Here is an 18,513-nt window from a genome sequence, read left to right on the forward strand (position 1 = left end):
TGCTGCAGTCGTATCCTCACAGGTACTCTTGTCTTCACACCACTTGTGCAAAGGGGGCTTTGGAGCAGGAAAAAGCAATGTGTGTACTTGGACTTTCAGGCTCTTCATCTGAAAACCTTTAAAAATCTATCTGTCATAAGCATAATATTAATTTTGATAGGAGCAACAGGGTATTGCTTATATTTTTAAAGATTGCTACTTTTAGGGAGTGTCCTATTGTTGTGTTCCTTTGGAGCACCAGTAGCAAAGAGACTCTGGGTGGTGGAGAAAGACCAAGTCTGTCACACCATTTAGCAGGGAGGCCAGAGTGGAAGTAGAAATGAGAAACAATCTCAGTTTGGGCCGCTGCAGAGCTCTGTGCCTGTCACAGGCAGGGCAGAATCTTGACTCTCTTGCAGTCTATGCTGACCAAAAGGTGACAAGAGGGATGCTGTCCTTAGGCCCCGAGCAGCTGGGTGGTGCTGTAGCCTTTCAGAGAAGATGCACTGCCTCAGATTTCCCCTTGATTTTCCATTTGCTTCTACTCAGTTCCAGGTGTCTCCCAGCTCCCCTTTCCCTCATCCTCACAGGACAGCTTCCCAGGCTGTCGCTGTGTGCAGCCCTAGCTAGCCTGCTTGCCACTGCTGCTACATGCCAGTACTGCAGAGACATCTCTAGATTTCATCATCCTCCATCTGCACAGAGCTTTTCCTGAAGTTATGATAGAACTGGAGAAGGTTGTTTGCAACCAACAGCATTGAGGGTAGTGCCTGGGGGAGGATCCAACTCCTGTCTGGTTGTCTTCACGCCTGACTGTCCTGCAGTCTACTGTTCACTCTTCATTTCTTGCATTTCATTATTTTGTGTGTACCTCCAAGGCTGAGTGGTGGTGCTGGGTGAGCTGAGGAGGGTGGCATGGCAGAGCCCACCCCTGACTGCATCTCCCAGCATTGCCCACCCTGGGACATGGTGTGGGGCTGAGCAGGGCCGGGGCACCCACAGGATCGGGCATCGGCTGCCGCGAGGGCCCTGGCAGGGGCCTGGGGACTGGACACAATTCCCTCTTGGCCTCAGAAATCTATTTCTAGCCCAGTTATAAGCATCTGTTATTTGCTTCTGAGGGAAAGGGCATTGGAGACGCAATGTTTATAATGTTTACAGTGTCCTGGGGGAAAAGTGGAGGAGAAAATTTAGGTCTGTAACTTGGACTGAATCACTTCTGATTCCCACACTTTTCCAAGACTGATCTATAAGTGTAAGGCCCTGACCCTTTGAAGTGTTGCACAGTATTGAGTGAATGCTGCTCACATCCAACTCATCAAGGAGCTACACCTAAATAAGTCCATTTAATTGAGTGGGACTGCATGAGTACATCAACTTCCTTACATCCATAGACCTGTGGGCAGATAATGAGGAGCAGCAGGGTCATAAGTCACCTTTTCCATCACTCTGGCAGCTCTCACAGCCCCACACCTCCTGCAGCCAGAGAGGACACTGGGTGAAGTTCAGTTTGGGTGCAGAGGAGATGATGAGGCAGAACATGGGAGCTGGGAAGGTTTAGGTGGGTATCCTCCTTCCATTGCAGTGGCTTAAAAACCCCCGAGGTCAGCTTAGGTGGGATGCATTCTGCTGTACTCATATCTCTGTCTTAAGATTCCTGTGTACAGAATGTGACATTTTCTGTGTGTTCTCCTTAACCATCTTCCACTCTTAAATTCAGCAGGACAGAGGTTAGGGCCAGTTCTAGAGCCCTAAAATTGAAGTTTCCAGGCCCTGCCCCAGACCATCCCAGCAGCTGCCACGAGATGGCAGCCAGATAAGATCCAGTTTGTCATCGCTGCTGAAGGAATCAGTTGTGAATTTTAAGTCATAAAAGAAGGTCTCTTTTCAAGGCCCAACTTACATTTATATTTTACTAATTGACATTTTTAAATGTCATTCAACTACTTTTTAAAAATAGCAGGTGTGCTCTTTACAGTAATGCATACATCAATACTAGATGCAGATAAAACAAACTGGAAAAGCTATAATTTAGTAACTCTTTAAGAATTTATGTTTCCTTCCCTTCTCAAGTTAACCTTTCAAAGCTGAAGCATTTTTATGGCAGCTGTAAAGAATTACAGTATAATTCTGACTTCATTCACTTGAGATGTCTTTGCTATGAAGTGCAGGCTCTTAAGCTGAAGGAGAGCATCTCCTGGCAGCTCTTGGCAGGCTGTCTGAAGGGGACCAGTTCCAGAGTTCATCATATCTCCTTGGTCAAAAGAGACAGTAAGTCTTGCAGGCTGCATTTCTATTTCTTTTCCAGTGATGAAATTCTGGAAAGCCCTAATCTGTTGCTTAGCTTAATCTAAAACCACTCTGAAGACAATCCAAAACCACTTTTAAGATTATAAAAAATCTTAGCTACTGTCTCTATTTTTTTTTAAGTCATTATAAAACCCCAGATCTGGTTATCTTTGAACTTTCATTTTTTGTTTGAAAATCAAATATTACTTCTAGACTTCACAAGTGAACTGTGTTCCACTATGATTTCTGAGCACATAATTGTCTTGAAAGTCCCAAAGTCTCAAGTTAAAGCTCCTTATGTTATGCTAACTTGCCCTGCAATCCTACCTGGATGTGATATCCATGATGATAAATACCTACAATTGCATCCATGTCCTTATTCATCTAGTATTGGTGGCAGGTTCCAGACTGATGGAGCCAGCCCACAATGTCCACTGCTGATTTCCAGATTCAGAGCACTATAACCAGCTGTGGAGCTGTTGTCTTTACCCAGCTCCACCAGGCAGACTCAGGTCTGCTGAAGTTCCCTCCTTGCTCAAAAACTTCCCGAAATGTTTCCTGCTATTAATTGCTATAATTTTGCTAGGAGCACTTGTGACCTTCAGGAACTGGAATGGGACTTGGAAATTGTTCCCTCCAAGGATTCAGTCAGCTAGGTACTACTGATTTGGGCTGCATTTGAACTGATACAATGGGAAGAAATTATCCATGAAAATGTAGTTAGACCCATTGTCCAGGCCCTTTGTCTTTCCTATTTCTGTAGCAGTATAAAGGGGATTTAAAGGACACTGCTGGATTTCCATGGCAAAGGGGAATCCCCTGCTAGGATAAAGCTGGAATCTTATGCCATCTGATCTTTCTTCCTTTCTCCCCACATTAGGGATGTTCTGGGACACATCCAGGGCAGAAAGGGACATGGCCACAATATAGTGTTCTCTGACAATCCTGAGCCAGGAAAAGACTCCTTGGGGGTGATCCCAGCTGGCACACAGTCACGGCCATTTGGCTGCTTTAACTTGCAATAGGGATGGTTCAGCCTCAGGCTCAGGCCCAGAATGGAAGGAGGTGGACAGGTGGCTTCCAGCCATGTTTCCCTTCCTCCCCCTTGTGCTCAGAGCTGTGGACATCTACACTCTATTTAAAAAAGAAGAAAAAATACAATCCCTTTACCCACGTAGAATGTAACTGACTGAAGGAAGTGTTTAGAGTTCTCCTTCCATACAATGTTAGAGAGTAAGGGGCAGGAGAGGGGATGGACACTTGCCTTCATGATGTGGTGGGGCCATCAGTCCACCCTGTTGGTCTGAGCCCTTAATTCTGTAGGCAGTGGGATGAGGGTAGTTGGTCTGGGAAGATGAAGCCATGTCCAGAACAACTCATTGGTGCACTCTGAAAGTAAACAGGAACTCCTCAAAATAGCATTTGGCCAGTCTCATGATTTCAAGCATGGAACTTGCTCTGCTAAAAGCTTTTTCTCTTCTTCCCTGTTACAGCCACTTCCTTGGGCAGATGAGGCTGGAGCCACCCCTGGTGTGGGGATCCAGGAGTGTCTCTGTGCCTGCCCAGAGCAGCAACTGGGAACGTGCCAGAAGGGCCTTAGAGCCAGGTTGGCATGCTGGGTTTTTGTGCAAAGGGTGTGAAACGTATCACACAAGTAATGAATGGGTCTCTTCTCTACATCTGAAATTAAAACAATGTCACTTGCATCTTCTTGTAGTTACAGAGAACGTGGGATTTGTTGAGAACTCTTGCAAAACCCATGTGCTATCCCAAGCCTGGTGCAGTTTGTCTGAATCTCTGCCAGGGTGTCCTGAATTTGTCAGGGCTAATGGCTGCTTGGCTGCCAGGCTGCAGTTTCAGTGCTTCATCTGCTGTTCAGTGCTCAGCCCATCCGCTGCCCATGGCCAGAACACAGCCCTTCTACCTACCCAGGGTGTCTTTGCTTACCTTCTGTGGTGCTTCCATCTCAGCCCCAGGGGCAGCCTGTGAGCAATATCAGGGTCTGGATTGAAAATCACCAGTTCCTTTTGCCTGAGCTAGGGAACATCCCTTGAATATCCAAGATTTTCAATAGTCCCTTGTCCCCTCAGGTAGCTCTATCATCTCTTTTTAATTTAGAATCTAAAATCCAAGTCAAACAAGGTTCAAGATGCCTGGGCCATTGCTGATTTGTTGATAGTATTTATGGAAGGTAACATAACCCTTCTGCAGGCTCTCTAGTTTTTAACTGCTGTTCAGCTCACTGGGAAGGCTGGTACATACTGGAGAAATTCACATCAATATAGAAGTTTCTTCCTTTCTTGCAGCAGTGATGATCAGGAATAAATTATTGATGAGAATTAAGCATGATAATTGGGGAGCATTCCCCTACTACTTCATGCAGCCAGCCATTAGTATCCGATTTGCATTTTATACCATGCAGCAGGAAATGTTTAAGTTGACAAATAGGATATTTAATACAGCAACAGATACTTGGCAGTTAGATATTAACAACTGTTACTGATGTGATTTATTCCCCATTATACGAAGGGCATTACTATGTGAATATCATTCAGAAATTAACTCCAGTTTACCAAGAGGCCTTGGCTGCCTGACCCCTTAATATCCTTATAATGGCACCATTTACCATTCACAGGCTTATTCAAGTCATTCACTGCTAGATGTGTGTTGAAGGGGTCCACTGCAGGGCAGAAATGTGTGGGTGGGTTTGCATTTCTCACTGGTGTGAGCATTTTTCACCTGGGGAAAACTCAGGGCGAAGCTGTGCTGGGGTTATTGGAGCAGAGGAGCCTTGCAGAAGCCACCCATGGTACTTCACCCACAGCATGCACAGGCCTCACAAATCCTGCCTGACTCCCACAGGCTTTAATGGTTTGAAATCTTGAGGTTTACATGAGGCTTTTACGTGACCTGCAGGTGGGTGGGGTGGGCTGTTCTTCTGCCTGCCTGTGGGACTCGTGCCACTGGCACCTTACGGTCTGATTTCCTGTGGAGTTTGGTGAGTACAGATCTGAATTAGCACCACTAAACGGCACAACAGTGAGTGGCAGCAGAACCATGTCACCAGTCGTGTGGTGAAGTGTCCCCTGCTTGATAAAGCCAGGTACTGCACGGGGAGCAGGCTTTGCTCAGCCCCTGCGATGGCTGGCACACATCCTGACCCACAGATTGCACACTTCCCTGCTCCTTTTACTCAGGTTAGATTTGTCTCATGCAACTTCCCTTTTTCTATCTCAAAATACCCATCTGTAACCCAAGGCTGACTTTATTTAACACTAATTATTCTTCAGCTGAAAACTCCAGGTGTGATATTAAGTATTTGGATAATTACCTATTTATGTGATACAGGCTGTACAGCTGTTGAGCTCTTCTCCCTGTTTCTAATTGTTGCTACAATCTGGGTAGTTCAGGTCATTGTTTTGTCCTTAGCCCTTTGGTTTTCTCTGAAAATTTATATTTTAAATCCCTGTTTGGAAGTGGTTTATTGCTGATAATGCTGCACCAGCACAAGAAGACCAAAGGTATGCATGAAATTAAAGGTATAGACGTTTCTTAACATGATGGCTGACTTTCACCCTTCTTGTTCTTTCTCTTTTTTAATTTTAATTCACCTGTTTGTGTTTTGATGAGGTGTGGGCAACAGACCTTGACCTCTGCTATAGTGACCAGCTGGCCTGGACTCAGCTCCTGTTGTACATGACAGATGGAAACCTGGATTGTCGCTCCGGCCGCTTTGAAGTATCTCCGGGTTCAAAGCAAAGGCAAAGCCAACCTGTTCAGCTTGGGGAGGCAAAGACTGTAAGCAGCTCTTTGTTTGCAAATAAAAGTATTTATGATAAATACCAGGAAGTTAAATTCTGTCCTAGATCACTGCTCTAGAGGAGCTGAAACTGCTCCTTTCAGATTTTAAACTGCTACTTTAAGATTTTACAAGGTTTATAAAGTAAATGGGGATAGCATTATGTTAGAAATTAAGGGAAAGGTTCTGGTTGCTTATGGGCACCTAATTATCCATCCTTTGTGATCAGTAATATTGATTTGTGGTAGTAACTAACTTCTAAATATGTCAGGTAGTTTTAAAGTTGTAAAAAATGCAGTAACTTAAATGTTGGGAGAAGAAGGAGGGAGATGAAAGCACTGGCCTGGCTGTAGGAGTAACTTAAGAGCAGCCAAGAAGAAATCTGAGCCTTCAGCCCATAAGCTCTGATTTGGAACAGAAATTGAAGCACTGAATTTCTATCCCCTACTTTGATGCACAGAAGGGGGTAAAACAGTCAGGGCTACATCTGCAGAAGGATCTGGACACCTGAATCTCTCCCAGCTCTCACTTGAGTTAAACCCAGATCTTGCTTCTCAGAACTGTCATTCAGTTCTGCATCCATCTAACTGTTCAGTATTAATTATTCAAATGTTAATTATGGACACTGTCTTTTGAACAGGGAAGAAAACCCATTTCTGAAAACTCTGAGGATTCTGTCCATGATAGTGCCCAGGGATGAGTTTTAGAGAGGAGGGTGTTTGTGTGTGGCTTTGACACCCTCATAAACACACTGGCATAGAAGCACACTTTACACACCCCGTGTTTATTATGCTGATTTGTTAAACTGGATCAATCCTGGTGAAGGATTTACTATGGCTTTAAACCTTGAGCCTGTCCCCCTAAACCAGGAAGGAGAAGCCTTCAGAAAAGCCAGAGAATAAGAGGCATGGATACATACACACAGGGAAGTGAAACAGGTGCTATTTTGAACATTTTGACAGAAGATTCACAACTCCATTATTTTCATACATGGAAGAGGAATGTAGCACCATTCCAAAAATGTCATGGAGCTGTAATTTAGAGGTTAATGAGCTCTTGATCTATTGTTCTTGTCAAGAAACCACTTTTAGTTGGAGAGAAGTGAATTAGATATGATTAGTCCCAGTAGTACAAATTTTAGAAATTAAAAGTAATCAAGTAGTAACTTTTTTTAATTAAAATGCTGTCAGAATTAACATAAATTGTCACTATATCCCTTATTTTTCTTCTTTCTTTATTTCTGAGGGTTTTATCTCCTGAAGAGTTAACTACAAAAATGCACTGTCTTGAGAAAATCTCTTTATAAGAAGAAACAAACAAACCAAGAGACAAATGCTTTTACAGCACATGATCTGTAATGAATGATTAAGTAAAACACTTTGTGCAAAATTATGATGTTAATAATGATTCTGTCCCTTTTAATTTATTATATATTCTCAATCCTGGTAGGTTTGATTTTGATAAAATGGAGCAGCAACTGAGTTTGTGTGATGATTTTATTTTTAGAAATCCTTCTTTGAAAGAACAAATTTCCTAGATACTGCTGCTACTGTAATTATGTACAAAACCAATCACTCATTATAGTTAGGATACATTATCTTCTAGACAGATGAGGCTAAATAAGCAAGACATTAATAATTCATCCTGCAGTTCATTATGCCCGTGTATGCATGCTTTGTAGCTGAAATAAGCACCTCATCAACCTGATGCCAACCCTTAAACAATAGTTCTGTGTTATTGCAGCCACACTCAAGTTTACGCTTGTTAAACTGCTACTTGGATTATTTTATCAAGCATTCATTTATTTGTGGTCCCCTACTGCAGAGAACAGATTTTGGAAGCTCCTTTTTTAAGTTAATGACTTGAGCAATGGGTGTTATTAATTCTCAGAATATTATAAACATGATTAATTTTCAGGCAGAGATGTATTATGTAAGGATTCCAGCAATGTCAACTTAAATGAGTCAATGTCAAAACAGATACCATTTTAGAAAAAAAGACTGTAAATTACATGCATCAACGTGGAGTATCCCCACTCTGAGGGAACAGCCCAGAGCTAAGAATAACATCACAGGAAAGCCTTGGTTTAGGAGAACATCTCTGTTCAGTTCTATTCAATGCTTCATCTCTGTTCTTCTGTCCTAAGCACTGAGAAGAGTTTAAACTCAAATGTTGTGCTGCTTTTTATCCATAGGATGAACTCCATGTTTATTTGTGCAGCTCCTTGGGGTCACTGGGCCTCGTCTCCTCCAAGACTTGCTGGAAAAATTCTGCCCTCTAATGCAAGCAGAATGCTCAGTCTTGGAGAAAGCCAGTTAAAATTTAGCTTTAGAAAAATTATTTAAAACCTTTTATTCTCTGGCAAAAACAACTGGTAACTTGCTTTGGAATTTCTGTGGATGAGGAGAGTTGACTCTAGAACAACATACATTTTTTCCACAGGGCAGGTGGGATTCAGAGGATCCACTTAGAACAACTGCACAGGGCTCAGTTACCAAGGAAGCTGTGAAAATATCAAACTGTGGTTCCTAAAGAGTGATTCTGTTGGCCTGATGATCAAGGTTTTAGATACAGTGTGAGGTGAGGGTTTAATTTTGCTGTAGGGAAATGGAGTCTTACTCCCCACTTATGTGAGTTCCCTGAGGATCTGGCATTTAAATAATAAATTGTTGGTTTCTGATGTAAACTGGTCTGAAAATAAAGGATCTGTTGTTGTTTTCTCTAGACTTCTCCAACAAGCCCCCGGTGTGCAGTAGCAAGCAGCCAGCTGAGGCACTCCAGCCTTTCAGGCATCTACTACAATGTCCTCCTGGAGAGGTGTAAAGCTCGTGGTGTTGGATTTGACCTCCAGGTATGAACAGGGAAGATGAGAAAATGTTATGCCCACTCTGCATAATTCTTGTATGTAAGTTCTAATACGATGAAGCCACTTAGCACCATGTAAAGTTGAAGTGTTCTTCTTAGCATAAGATAACATTTCAGTGTTGTGTTAACAGCACAGCAAGGTGTTGCTCTACAGTGTTGCTGAGGAGGACTTGGTATAAATCAAAATAGATTTTATTTTAAATTGTTTTCATGATGCAATTTAAAAGAATATTTAATAATAATAGCAATATTTAATAATGATATAATCTGAACTGTAAACAAAAAATGACGTGAAAGAGTGTAGAAGATGTTACGGGAGACAGAACAGCAGATGGAGATTTCAGATCCTGGGCCACTGGGCTCCCCCTGGGAAGTGCAGAGTTTTATGAACCTTTCCCCAGGGATGGCACCTGCTCCTGAGACCTCTCACAGTGACACGTGGCAACTGTCCCTTAGTACATCTTAAAAACCAAGCCACGTTTTGCTGCTGACCAAACTGTCACGAGTATCAGGCCCGTGGTGAAGCAGAGCAGAAGGCTGATGAAAGCTCCTGTCCAGTGTATACCCAAGTGAAGTATAAGCTTGAAGGACAGGAAAACCTAAGCATACTTTCACTGTCTTTTAATTTAGGCATGTGTAAGGCTTGTAAGGGTTAACCTGTCTCTTGATAAAAATAACTGTGTTGGGAGATATTTTCTAAGATACTTATGACCATCTCTTACTGCTTTGGAACAAAAACATTTGCTGTTAAATAGACTCTGGCCTATGTGTGCTGTTTACATTAAGTTAATGCATTATATTCTCTACAAGAAGTTAGAGCAATAATGGGAAAAATCATCCATTGCTCACAACTCAAAACCAGCCTTTCTTAGATATGGTGACATACTCACTGTCCCTGCATCATGCACTCATTTTATATACATTTATTAGCAGCCTTCCGGTATCTGAAGGGGCTCCAGGAAAGCTGGGGAGGGACTGAATAATTAAAGCAACTTTGTCTTTTTATTTAACAGGAAAAACAGGGAACAGTTTTTATATTGTATGAAGATCAGAAGCGATACAGATTGGGAATGATGTAAGTATCCAGTGTCAGTTCCAGAGTCTGGTCAAGAGCTGGGAACACACTGGATCCAAAGAGCAGACACCTCCACATGTGTTGGCCTGGCCTCTGAGAAAGGTCAGGAAGGAGAGGAACCATCTCACCACCACACACTCACATTCACTGACTGTCACTGGCTCCTAAGAGAAGTATCTTGTAAGATTGGCCTCTTGAAAAGTTTTAGAGAGGCTTTGAGCATTTTAGTAATAAAAAACCAGGAAAGTTCAGGGATCTGATTAGATCAAAGCCTTACTGCAGCCTGCAGCCCTCCTGCCACGAGCTTCCCAAGAGCTGGAGTCACTGGCACTGCCCATCTCGCTGGGAGAGCACAGACAGCACAGGGGTTTTGCACATGCTGCAAAGGTTGAAGTTTAGAAAAGCCTTTCTTATGTTGTTCTTCACAAAGTGAGCAGTGTCAGGAAGCATGATCTGACGGTTCAGTCATTCTTTAGACACACCAGCTTGTCCTAAGAAGTCTGCATGTAAGAAGTTCTTAAATGCCAAATCTGCACTAACCTGCCATACACTGACTGTAAAGCTCTCCTCAGAGAGAATTGACATGAACTTCACTGACAAATAGGAACTAATGAGTGAGGGGCTGAAACAGGCTGTTCTCAGGCTGTTCTGCAGTCCTTTGATGCTGGAGCTGTTGTTGCATTAATGACCCGGATAAGAAAACAGCTTCCTTGAGTGCTGAATGTGATAGCAGGTATTTTGGAGGGCAGGAATGGAATTCAGAATGATCTCAACAAACTGAAGAAACTATGAAAAACTGAATTACATTCAGTTGGAACCAGGTGCAAGGAATTACATGCAGGCAGCAGTAAGGAATGTGAGGAATCACTAGCTTTGCAGAAAAGGATCTGTGAGTTGCAGGGGTTACAAACTCCCTGCAAGTCAGGATGCTATAGTCTGCTGGAAAAAGGTAAACAATGTAATGTGGGAGACATTTGAAGTGAACTGATCCTTCCCTTCTACTCAGAGGGAGGTCATGAAAGTGCTGAGAGTTCTAGAAAGCACAATTTACAGGGGAGGAGGCAGAAGTGAGACCAGCTGACAATCTTCAAGCATGTAAAAAGCCTCAGCAGGAAGAAAAAATCTGATTTCCAGCTCTTTGGTAGTACAACAAGAATAAATGAACTTCACTTGCAGCAAGGAAGATTCATGTTTAGCATAAGAAAAATTTCTGATAGTAAAGGAAGCCCTAATTAGATTGTTTGGTGTGGTTGTCATTGACTGTTTAGTAACAGAAGAGACAAACCTCTGTCAGGATGATGTAAGTAGCATTGATCCTGCCCTAGCACAGGGAATGGCTAAATGAATTCTAAAGATGGCTTCTGGGGCTGTGATTCTTTCAGCCTGTTTTGAGCTCCTTGTGGGTGAGGCTGTGGGCAGCACACAAGTGAGTCAGGTTGGTTGAAAGCTTAAATATCCCTACATTGCATCCCCTTCAGTCACCATGTGGGCACTGTACCTCATGGAGCTGCAGGAGAAATCTGAAAGAAAATCACTAATCAAGAACTTGTAAAAAATATCTACAGGAGCCATTTTAAAAGTGACCTGAAAGTGTTCTATGAGCCACTAAATTTTCCTAACAGCCCAGGGATGTTGAAAGGGGAGCTCTTTCCCTGACCTTAGCTTGGAGTCCTCCTCTGGTTCTTTTGCACCTCTCCAGAAGGTGGCTCAGCTCAGTACAGAAAGCTGTCTTCTCTTGGGTTGGTTTTCTGTGAGGCTAAGACAGGAACAGTCCAGAGAGGGGGGATCCCAGATTTGTCTTCCATCAGGTTTTCAATGCAATTTCATTATCTTAACTTGGAAATACATTCAAGAATGTAACAGTTTGGGCTTATCTATATAAAAAGTATCACTGAAATACCTAAAACATTGATGTGAATTGTCATGTTTTCCTACGAGATCTGTTGGCAGTTCCAGTCAGGAAATGAGGCACGTTCTTCATCAGCATAATAATCCTATTCCATATGTATTGAGAGTCTGCATCTACCTCTGAGAAACCAGAGCCTCAAGAGCTACAGGAATCTGAGAAATGCTGATACTGCTGAAATGTCTTTCAGGTGTCTTTCACAAACTGTAGGCAGAAGCCAGAGCTCTTCTGAACTAATCTGTGTGTTCAAAGTGTTCTGCTGTCTCAGTCCTAACTCAACAGTAGCCTTTTCCTTGGAGTAGCTGAAGCCTCCCTGCTTACTTCTGCTAAGTTGATTAATAAAAATTATTTATTGCACAAATCCTTTCTGTTGACAAGTTAAAATGGAGCCTCATCTTTCATATCTCCCTGAAGATTGCCACCTTGTGAGATTGAAAATACTCATTAAATTCCATCAGCAGACAGGCACAAATGAGACGGGCGATTGTTTTTAAGCATGTGAAGGGAATCATTGGTAAACTCATTTGTTTGGATATCATTAACAGAACAATCGGAGAGGATCTCCAGGGGGTCCTCATGACCTTTGCTCGCAATCTCTTCATCATCCATCAAGAAATATCAGCACCTAATATGCAAGGCGAGACCAATTTTAAGGTGAGGTGTTAATTAACTAACGATCCTGGTTAATTTCTGTACAAGGGCTGAAGATACCTCATGCTGGATCATAAACAAGTGCTAAACCATTCCTTTTTTATTGTTAGCAGTATGTATTTTACAGTGTCTAGGTCAATACAGTAAATCTCCCAGTGTACCTGTTAGTTAAATTCAAGTTGGAAACTTTTGTTGAAAAGAGAAATACTTCAGTGTGAAATGATGTGTCATGTAGTGCTCCTGATTGTCCTTTGTAAGAGCAGAGGAGTTCTTGGCATTGCCTCAGACAATTCTGCCACAATTGCCTTTTGTTTTCAAGGGACACCATCAAGGTAGGAATCTTCAATTAGAAACAAACTTCTCAGTTTATAATAGCTCCTCAGACTGTGAAGGCTGGTTTCTTTCAAGCAGGCAGTACCTAATCCATTAGTTCACATCTTCCCCCTCCCCATCATCAATTTCACAAGTAAATTTTGTTCCCCATTTTCTCTGCTCTTTGAGCCTGCCCTCCGTGCCCATCCCCGGGTGCCAAAGGATGCCCTGGGGTGGGGCCAGGGCTTGTCACACTGGGAATGTTCCCCCTGGAGCTCCCACCTTTCCTCAGAAGCTCCTTTGTGCCCACCCTGCTGGCAAAGGGAGACAGGAAAGCACTAATGAATCCAACCCCGTGCCCTGGAATGAGGACTCATTACAATGGTGCTTTTTGATTCCAGAGAATAGCTCAACTTCCTGGAGGGAATTCTTTTGCTAAACTGCATCACCTTTACCTTTATCAAAAGTTTCTAAGATCCTGCCTGTAAGTGTTTTGTGAGGGGGAGCACTCTGCTAGAGATTGGTATCTTAAATCACATCATTTCTTATCAGATTCTTTCCACTGGTAACTCTGACTGTATTTTCCTCTGACTAACAGAGTGTGAAATGACACCTTTAGAGAATATATAATTAAATTTCACCATGTTCCAGAATAAACAAACAAAAAGCCACCCCTTATTTCAATATGAGGAAGTGAAAGGCAGCCACTGAGGAAAAACAGAAAAGGGAACTCTTCTTCATAGTGAATTAACAATGATTTACATATGTGAAACAGAACACCTGTTAGTTAATTAGAAATACAAATTGCAACGAATTGGGGTTTTTTATTTACCTGAGATTTGTACATGTTCACTAATAATTCCCCCAACTGTCCCCAAAGTAATAGTAAATTTAATTGGTGCATCATGTCCCGTGTAACACTAGTTACCTTCTCAAGGCAAGCATGACCAGCTGTGCATTTTGGCTGCTGGATTTCATTATAATGCCCATTAAATAACTTGTATTCCTTGAATCTGTTACAGATGGCAATTCGAGATATTGAAGCAATTCTGGGAATTACAGCAGAAAACAAACTGAAATTGGAAGACAAGCAACCTTCAAAAGCAGATGCTCGGGAAGAATAGTTAACAGAAAATGTTTAAGTGCCTTATTCCTTATGCTTCTGTAAGTGCTTTCTCAACTGTAAGAACAGGTTTGGTTTTCCTTCTGCATCGGCACATGAAGTTCCATTAACTGAGACAGGACATTGCCATGGTTTCTGAGTGCAGAGTTTCCCTTCTTTCACAAAAATAACCTGTTGGAAAGCAGAGGGTTAATAGATGCCCCGGATGTTCCTCCTGTTATTCCTGAATTACACAGTGTTTTAAATCTTATTAATGGAACACACAGAGGGATCATGCTGCTTTGTCACTGCAGACTAGGAGGTCACTGAAACTGAAAGAGGGGAGATTTAGGTCAGACATCAGGAAGAAATTCTTCACCATGAGGGCAGGAAGGCACTGGAACAGGTTGCCCAGGGAGGCTGAGGCTGCCCCATCCCTGGAGGTGTTGAAAGCCAGGTTGGATGAGGCTTGTGCAGCCTGGTCTGCTGGGAGGTGTCCCTGCTTGTAGCACGGAGGTTGGAACCTGATGATCTTTAAGGTCCCTTCCAACCTTCACCATTCTGTGATTCTATGATCATACTCCTATTGAAGAGTCCTTGTCATCCTAAACACCTCAAGCCTGTTGTCTTCTGAAGTATAGACTTCTGAAATGAAAGAAGTGTTCTTCTGCCTATAAATAAATACACTGAAATGCCATCTTCTCAGAAAGGCCAGCAACCCAGATTCTTCTGCAGAGCTGACTGTCCTTCTTGTTAACTTTCTGCTATTTCTTTCATTATCTACAGATTTCTGCAGCAGTTGTTTTATGTTCCCTTTCAAATGGTAAGAAATAATTAACGGCACTGGTTCAACAATTGAGAGGACCATTAGAATTGTACCTGCTCTATGGTTCCCAGTGTACATGGCCTGTGCAGACCTATCTGTCCATCAGATACACTCTGTGTTTCAGATGCTGATCAATTTTTTTGTCAGTGTTGCTGTGCAGTGATTTGCTAAAGGACAACATTTGTATCTGTAAAACTGTCTGTCCTTCAAATCTCTCATCTCATCCCAACAGACACCGCCACCTACGTTTTACTGTAGAGGAGAGCATCTTCCCCATTGGATGGGCACTACTGCCCCAAGCATGGCAAGTGTCTTTGAGGTTACTACTTTACAAAAAAGCTCAGACAAAACCAGTTTTTAAGAAGAATGAATGTGACCAAGCAGTGGCAGCACATCAGTGCCCAGTCTTTCTGATGCTCGAGTCTTTGATCCATCAGCTTCAAATGTTATCTTTTGTGTTAGCCTTTTTCTCTTCTGCTTTGGTCACAGAAGTAATTCATAGATGAGACTGTATAAGTGTTGACCTCTGTTTCAATTAAAACTCTGGTGGTTTGGTTTATTCTTGTTTGCTTGGTTTTGTTCGTTTCTTACATGTTACCTGGAAGTCTTTCTGGTTAGAAATGAAAGCAGCAGAGGTATTTTTTGGTTGTGGTAGGTACAACAATGATCTCTCACATGCCAAGAAATAATATGCCAAAAAGCAAATTATTAGTTCTTCCAACAAGATGAGATGTATTTGCACTCTGTTCTGCTTCGAGGGGCTGCAGAACAGTATGTTGTTCTGACATTTTCCTCACCACATTTATAATGCACTCCCTCCTGTTTTACTGCTCAGAAGCTCTTTGCAGGTTCTCACCTCACTTCATACCCAAGCTAGGTGACATCCCAGTTTGGTCAGTAGAAGGAATATCCTGGAGGAGAAGGAGGCCCAGGAGAGCATGGCAGTATCAGCCTAGGACTCAGCTAGTTTCTTAAGGGTTAAGGAAAATGAAGCCTCCATCCAAGCCAGAACAACATAAGGTCTGAGAGGCTCATTAGTTCACTGGCACATAATAGGCTGCAGTGTCCTAGGAGTAAAGGAAACCTGCGCTTCCTCGTGTCTTTGTTCTAGCCTGACAAAAGAAAACTGTACCTGTTTTTGCAGGGAACAAGTGATCTGAAAGTTCCCATGGTGAGAGAGATTTCTCAGTATGTGCAAAGTGTGAAATGTGTTTTGAGACAAAAAAGTTTTTAATTACTATTAACACTTGCGAGCGTCGAGCTGATGGAAGGATTGAAAGTTCTTTACAGTCTCTCACATTCAACTCCCATGCTGTTGGTGCCAAAAGTGTATTTTTTTTAGCAATATAGCAGATAGTAAATGGAATAATTATTTTTTAAGTCAGAAACACAGTCATGGTTCTCCTGTCCCCACAACTGGATTATTTATTCCCACTCACTGAAGGAATAACAGAGTTCTTGAACCGCAGCTTGAATTTCAAAGCATGATCTAGACTGGGAAGAAAACAGAGAAAGTGGAAGTTAACAGGTCATCAGAAATTGCCAAGGAATTCTGCAGCTAAGGACAGCAAAAGCCCAAGCTGGTTCCTCAGCTGCACAGTGAAAAGGAATGCTCGTGGAAGGAGATGAGGGGCAGTGGGGTTTGGCATCAACAGCAGAAGGTGCAGACAATTAAAATAAAGGTCTCATGCTCCTGATGGGCCAGAGCTCCCAGTGAGGATCTGCACTCAGCTGAGAGCCTCATCTGTGCAAGAACTGATACTGCTGGGGCACGTCTGCTGCTCTGAGAGAACATTACTTGATACTGGACACTGGGTCTCTCTCTTTTTAGATATTTGGGTTTAAAGCCCTGGAAAAAAAAAAAAAAAAGGCATTCAGCCCAAGTGTCCACATTTAGAATAACAACTCTGAGGACCCAGCAAAAAAAGCAGTTATTCTGCACAACCACTTCCCCACGTCTTCCGAAATAAAGAATAATTCACTCAACCCATTTCCTGAAAGATCTGATACCTCATTCAGATACTTCGGAATTTACGACCTTCCATCTAGGTTAAGGTAACAGATCCCTGGAATTTTTAAGGCTAAGCTGGTCCTCAGCGTTTCACAATGGTCACCAACATCACTTCCCATTTAACAAATCACCTAGCACAGCTCCGAGGTGCTCCCTCTTAGGGTGTACAGGTGCTCTGTATGTCATTTGACCACAGATTTTGTTACAGCAGCCAGACACTAAAGATTAGGTGCTACAATCAGTGACAGTTTTCAGGAATGCAATTTAATACATCATCTTGACTGAAGAATGGTGAGACTGGTTTTTAGCTTCATCACCAAGATGTGCATTTCAGGACCCTGTTCTGATGTAAACACAATCAGCATCCAGTGAAGACAGAGACCTGAACTCTGCAACCAACTAGTGAAGACATTTGGAAGAACACAACATCACACATCCAGCCTCATCTTTAAAACATTTGGTCATGATTCTGGGATACTTCTGAAGTGTGCAACGTTTTGCTCTGCATCTGCAGGGAACACTGTGCCAGCAGAGCTGCACCTGTGTTCTCATAACCAGTGCCAGGTTATCCTGCCAGAGGCTGGGGCACTTTTCCCTTCTTGCACCTGGAGCAGGAAGAGCGACATGAACTATCTTTAAAGAAGTACTTTTAAAAATCAAATGATAGGAGGCAATTCTGACCACGAAGCCCAACAGCCGAGTATCACTGTCAGTGTCACACACCAGGTGACCCCTCAGCACAGCGAGCCACAGATCCCAACTGCTCCATCCTCATTGTTGCCACTAATAAAGTCAGGTATTAAATGCTCTATTAATTATAGGAAGGTGAACCTGAGTCAAATTTGTGACTGACGGTGATTAATAATTACTGGCTCTACACACGAGTATTACACTGCAGTAAATAAACAGGGTACGTTGTTGCGCAGTAATTGATTAATTAGCACATTCATACTATATAGCTCGATGGTTTAAGATTGCTGAGTTTGAGGTATCGCTTGCAATTATTAAAAGGAAAAATCTGATCCCATTTCTCAGTTTATTCTTCTGTTCAGTCTTTTTTTTTTTCCCCAAATAGGATGTTTAATGGCTCCAAACCTTAGCCTTTATTTAGAAAAACCACGGCGCATCGGTGATGATTTTGAAGCGTTTCTTTTCAAAGGGGCCTAACGCTTTCAAAGAGCTACTTTGAACCTGACACGGTCTGATGTCACCAGGTAACAGGGGCACGAAACACGCGGCACCGCCCGTTGCCCCCGCCGCTCCCGCAGCCGGGGCAGGTGCGGGCTGCCCACAAACCCGTCTCACCCCAGTGGAATGGCCCGGTCCCGGGCGCTGTTCGCACCCGCCGTTACACGGTGCCCCCCGCAGGGAGCCCGGGCCCGACACCCTCAGCGCGGGGGGCACCCACCCCCGCACAGACCCTCCCCTCAGCGCTGCCCCGCGGGGCTCCAGCCCCGGCACAGCCCGCCCCGCACAGCCCGTCCCGCACAGCCCGTCCCGCACAGCCCGCCCGTCCCGCACAGCCCGCCCCGGCACACCCCGCCCCGCACAGCCCGTCCCGCACACCCCGCCCCGCACAGCCCGTGCTGCACAGCCCGCCCGTCCCGCACACCCCGTCCCGCACAGCCCGCCCCGAACACCCCGCCCCGGCATAGCCCGCCCGTCCCGCACAGCCCGTGCTGCACAGCCCGCCCGTCC

The 18,513-nt window shown here is 43.5% G+C and overlaps 1 protein-coding gene across 8 annotated transcripts in view; it reads left to right on the forward strand.

The window, feature by feature from the left end:
• Window positions 1-18,513, forward strand: part of IQCH (IQ motif containing H) — a 174,342-nt gene that overhangs the window by 48,239 nt on the left and 107,590 nt on the right. For 6 of the 8 annotated variants that reach the window (XM_051628944.1, XM_051628939.1, XM_051628946.1 and 3 more), the window contains 5 exons: window positions 5,899-6,066; window positions 8,793-8,918; window positions 9,946-10,007; window positions 12,459-12,567; window positions 13,899-15,363. In XM_051628944.1, coding sequence (XP_051484904.1) covers window positions 5,899-6,066; window positions 8,793-8,918; window positions 9,946-10,007; window positions 12,459-12,567; window positions 13,899-14,000 — 567 coding nt within the window. In that variant the 3' untranslated portion in view covers window positions 14,001-15,363. Of the gene's footprint in view, window positions 1-5,898; window positions 6,067-8,792; window positions 8,919-9,945; window positions 10,008-12,458; window positions 12,568-13,898; window positions 15,364-17,890; window positions 18,137-18,513 lie in introns of those variants that run through there. The other 2 variants (XM_051628941.1, XR_007890496.1) reach the window with 2 other exon arrangements.

The sequence above is a fragment of the Apus apus genome, chromosome 10 (assembly GCF_020740795.1).
Source record: "Apus apus isolate bApuApu2 chromosome 10, bApuApu2.pri.cur, whole genome shotgun sequence".
In the NCBI taxonomy this organism is placed as follows: Eukaryota; Metazoa; Chordata; class Aves; order Apodiformes; family Apodidae; genus Apus; species Apus apus.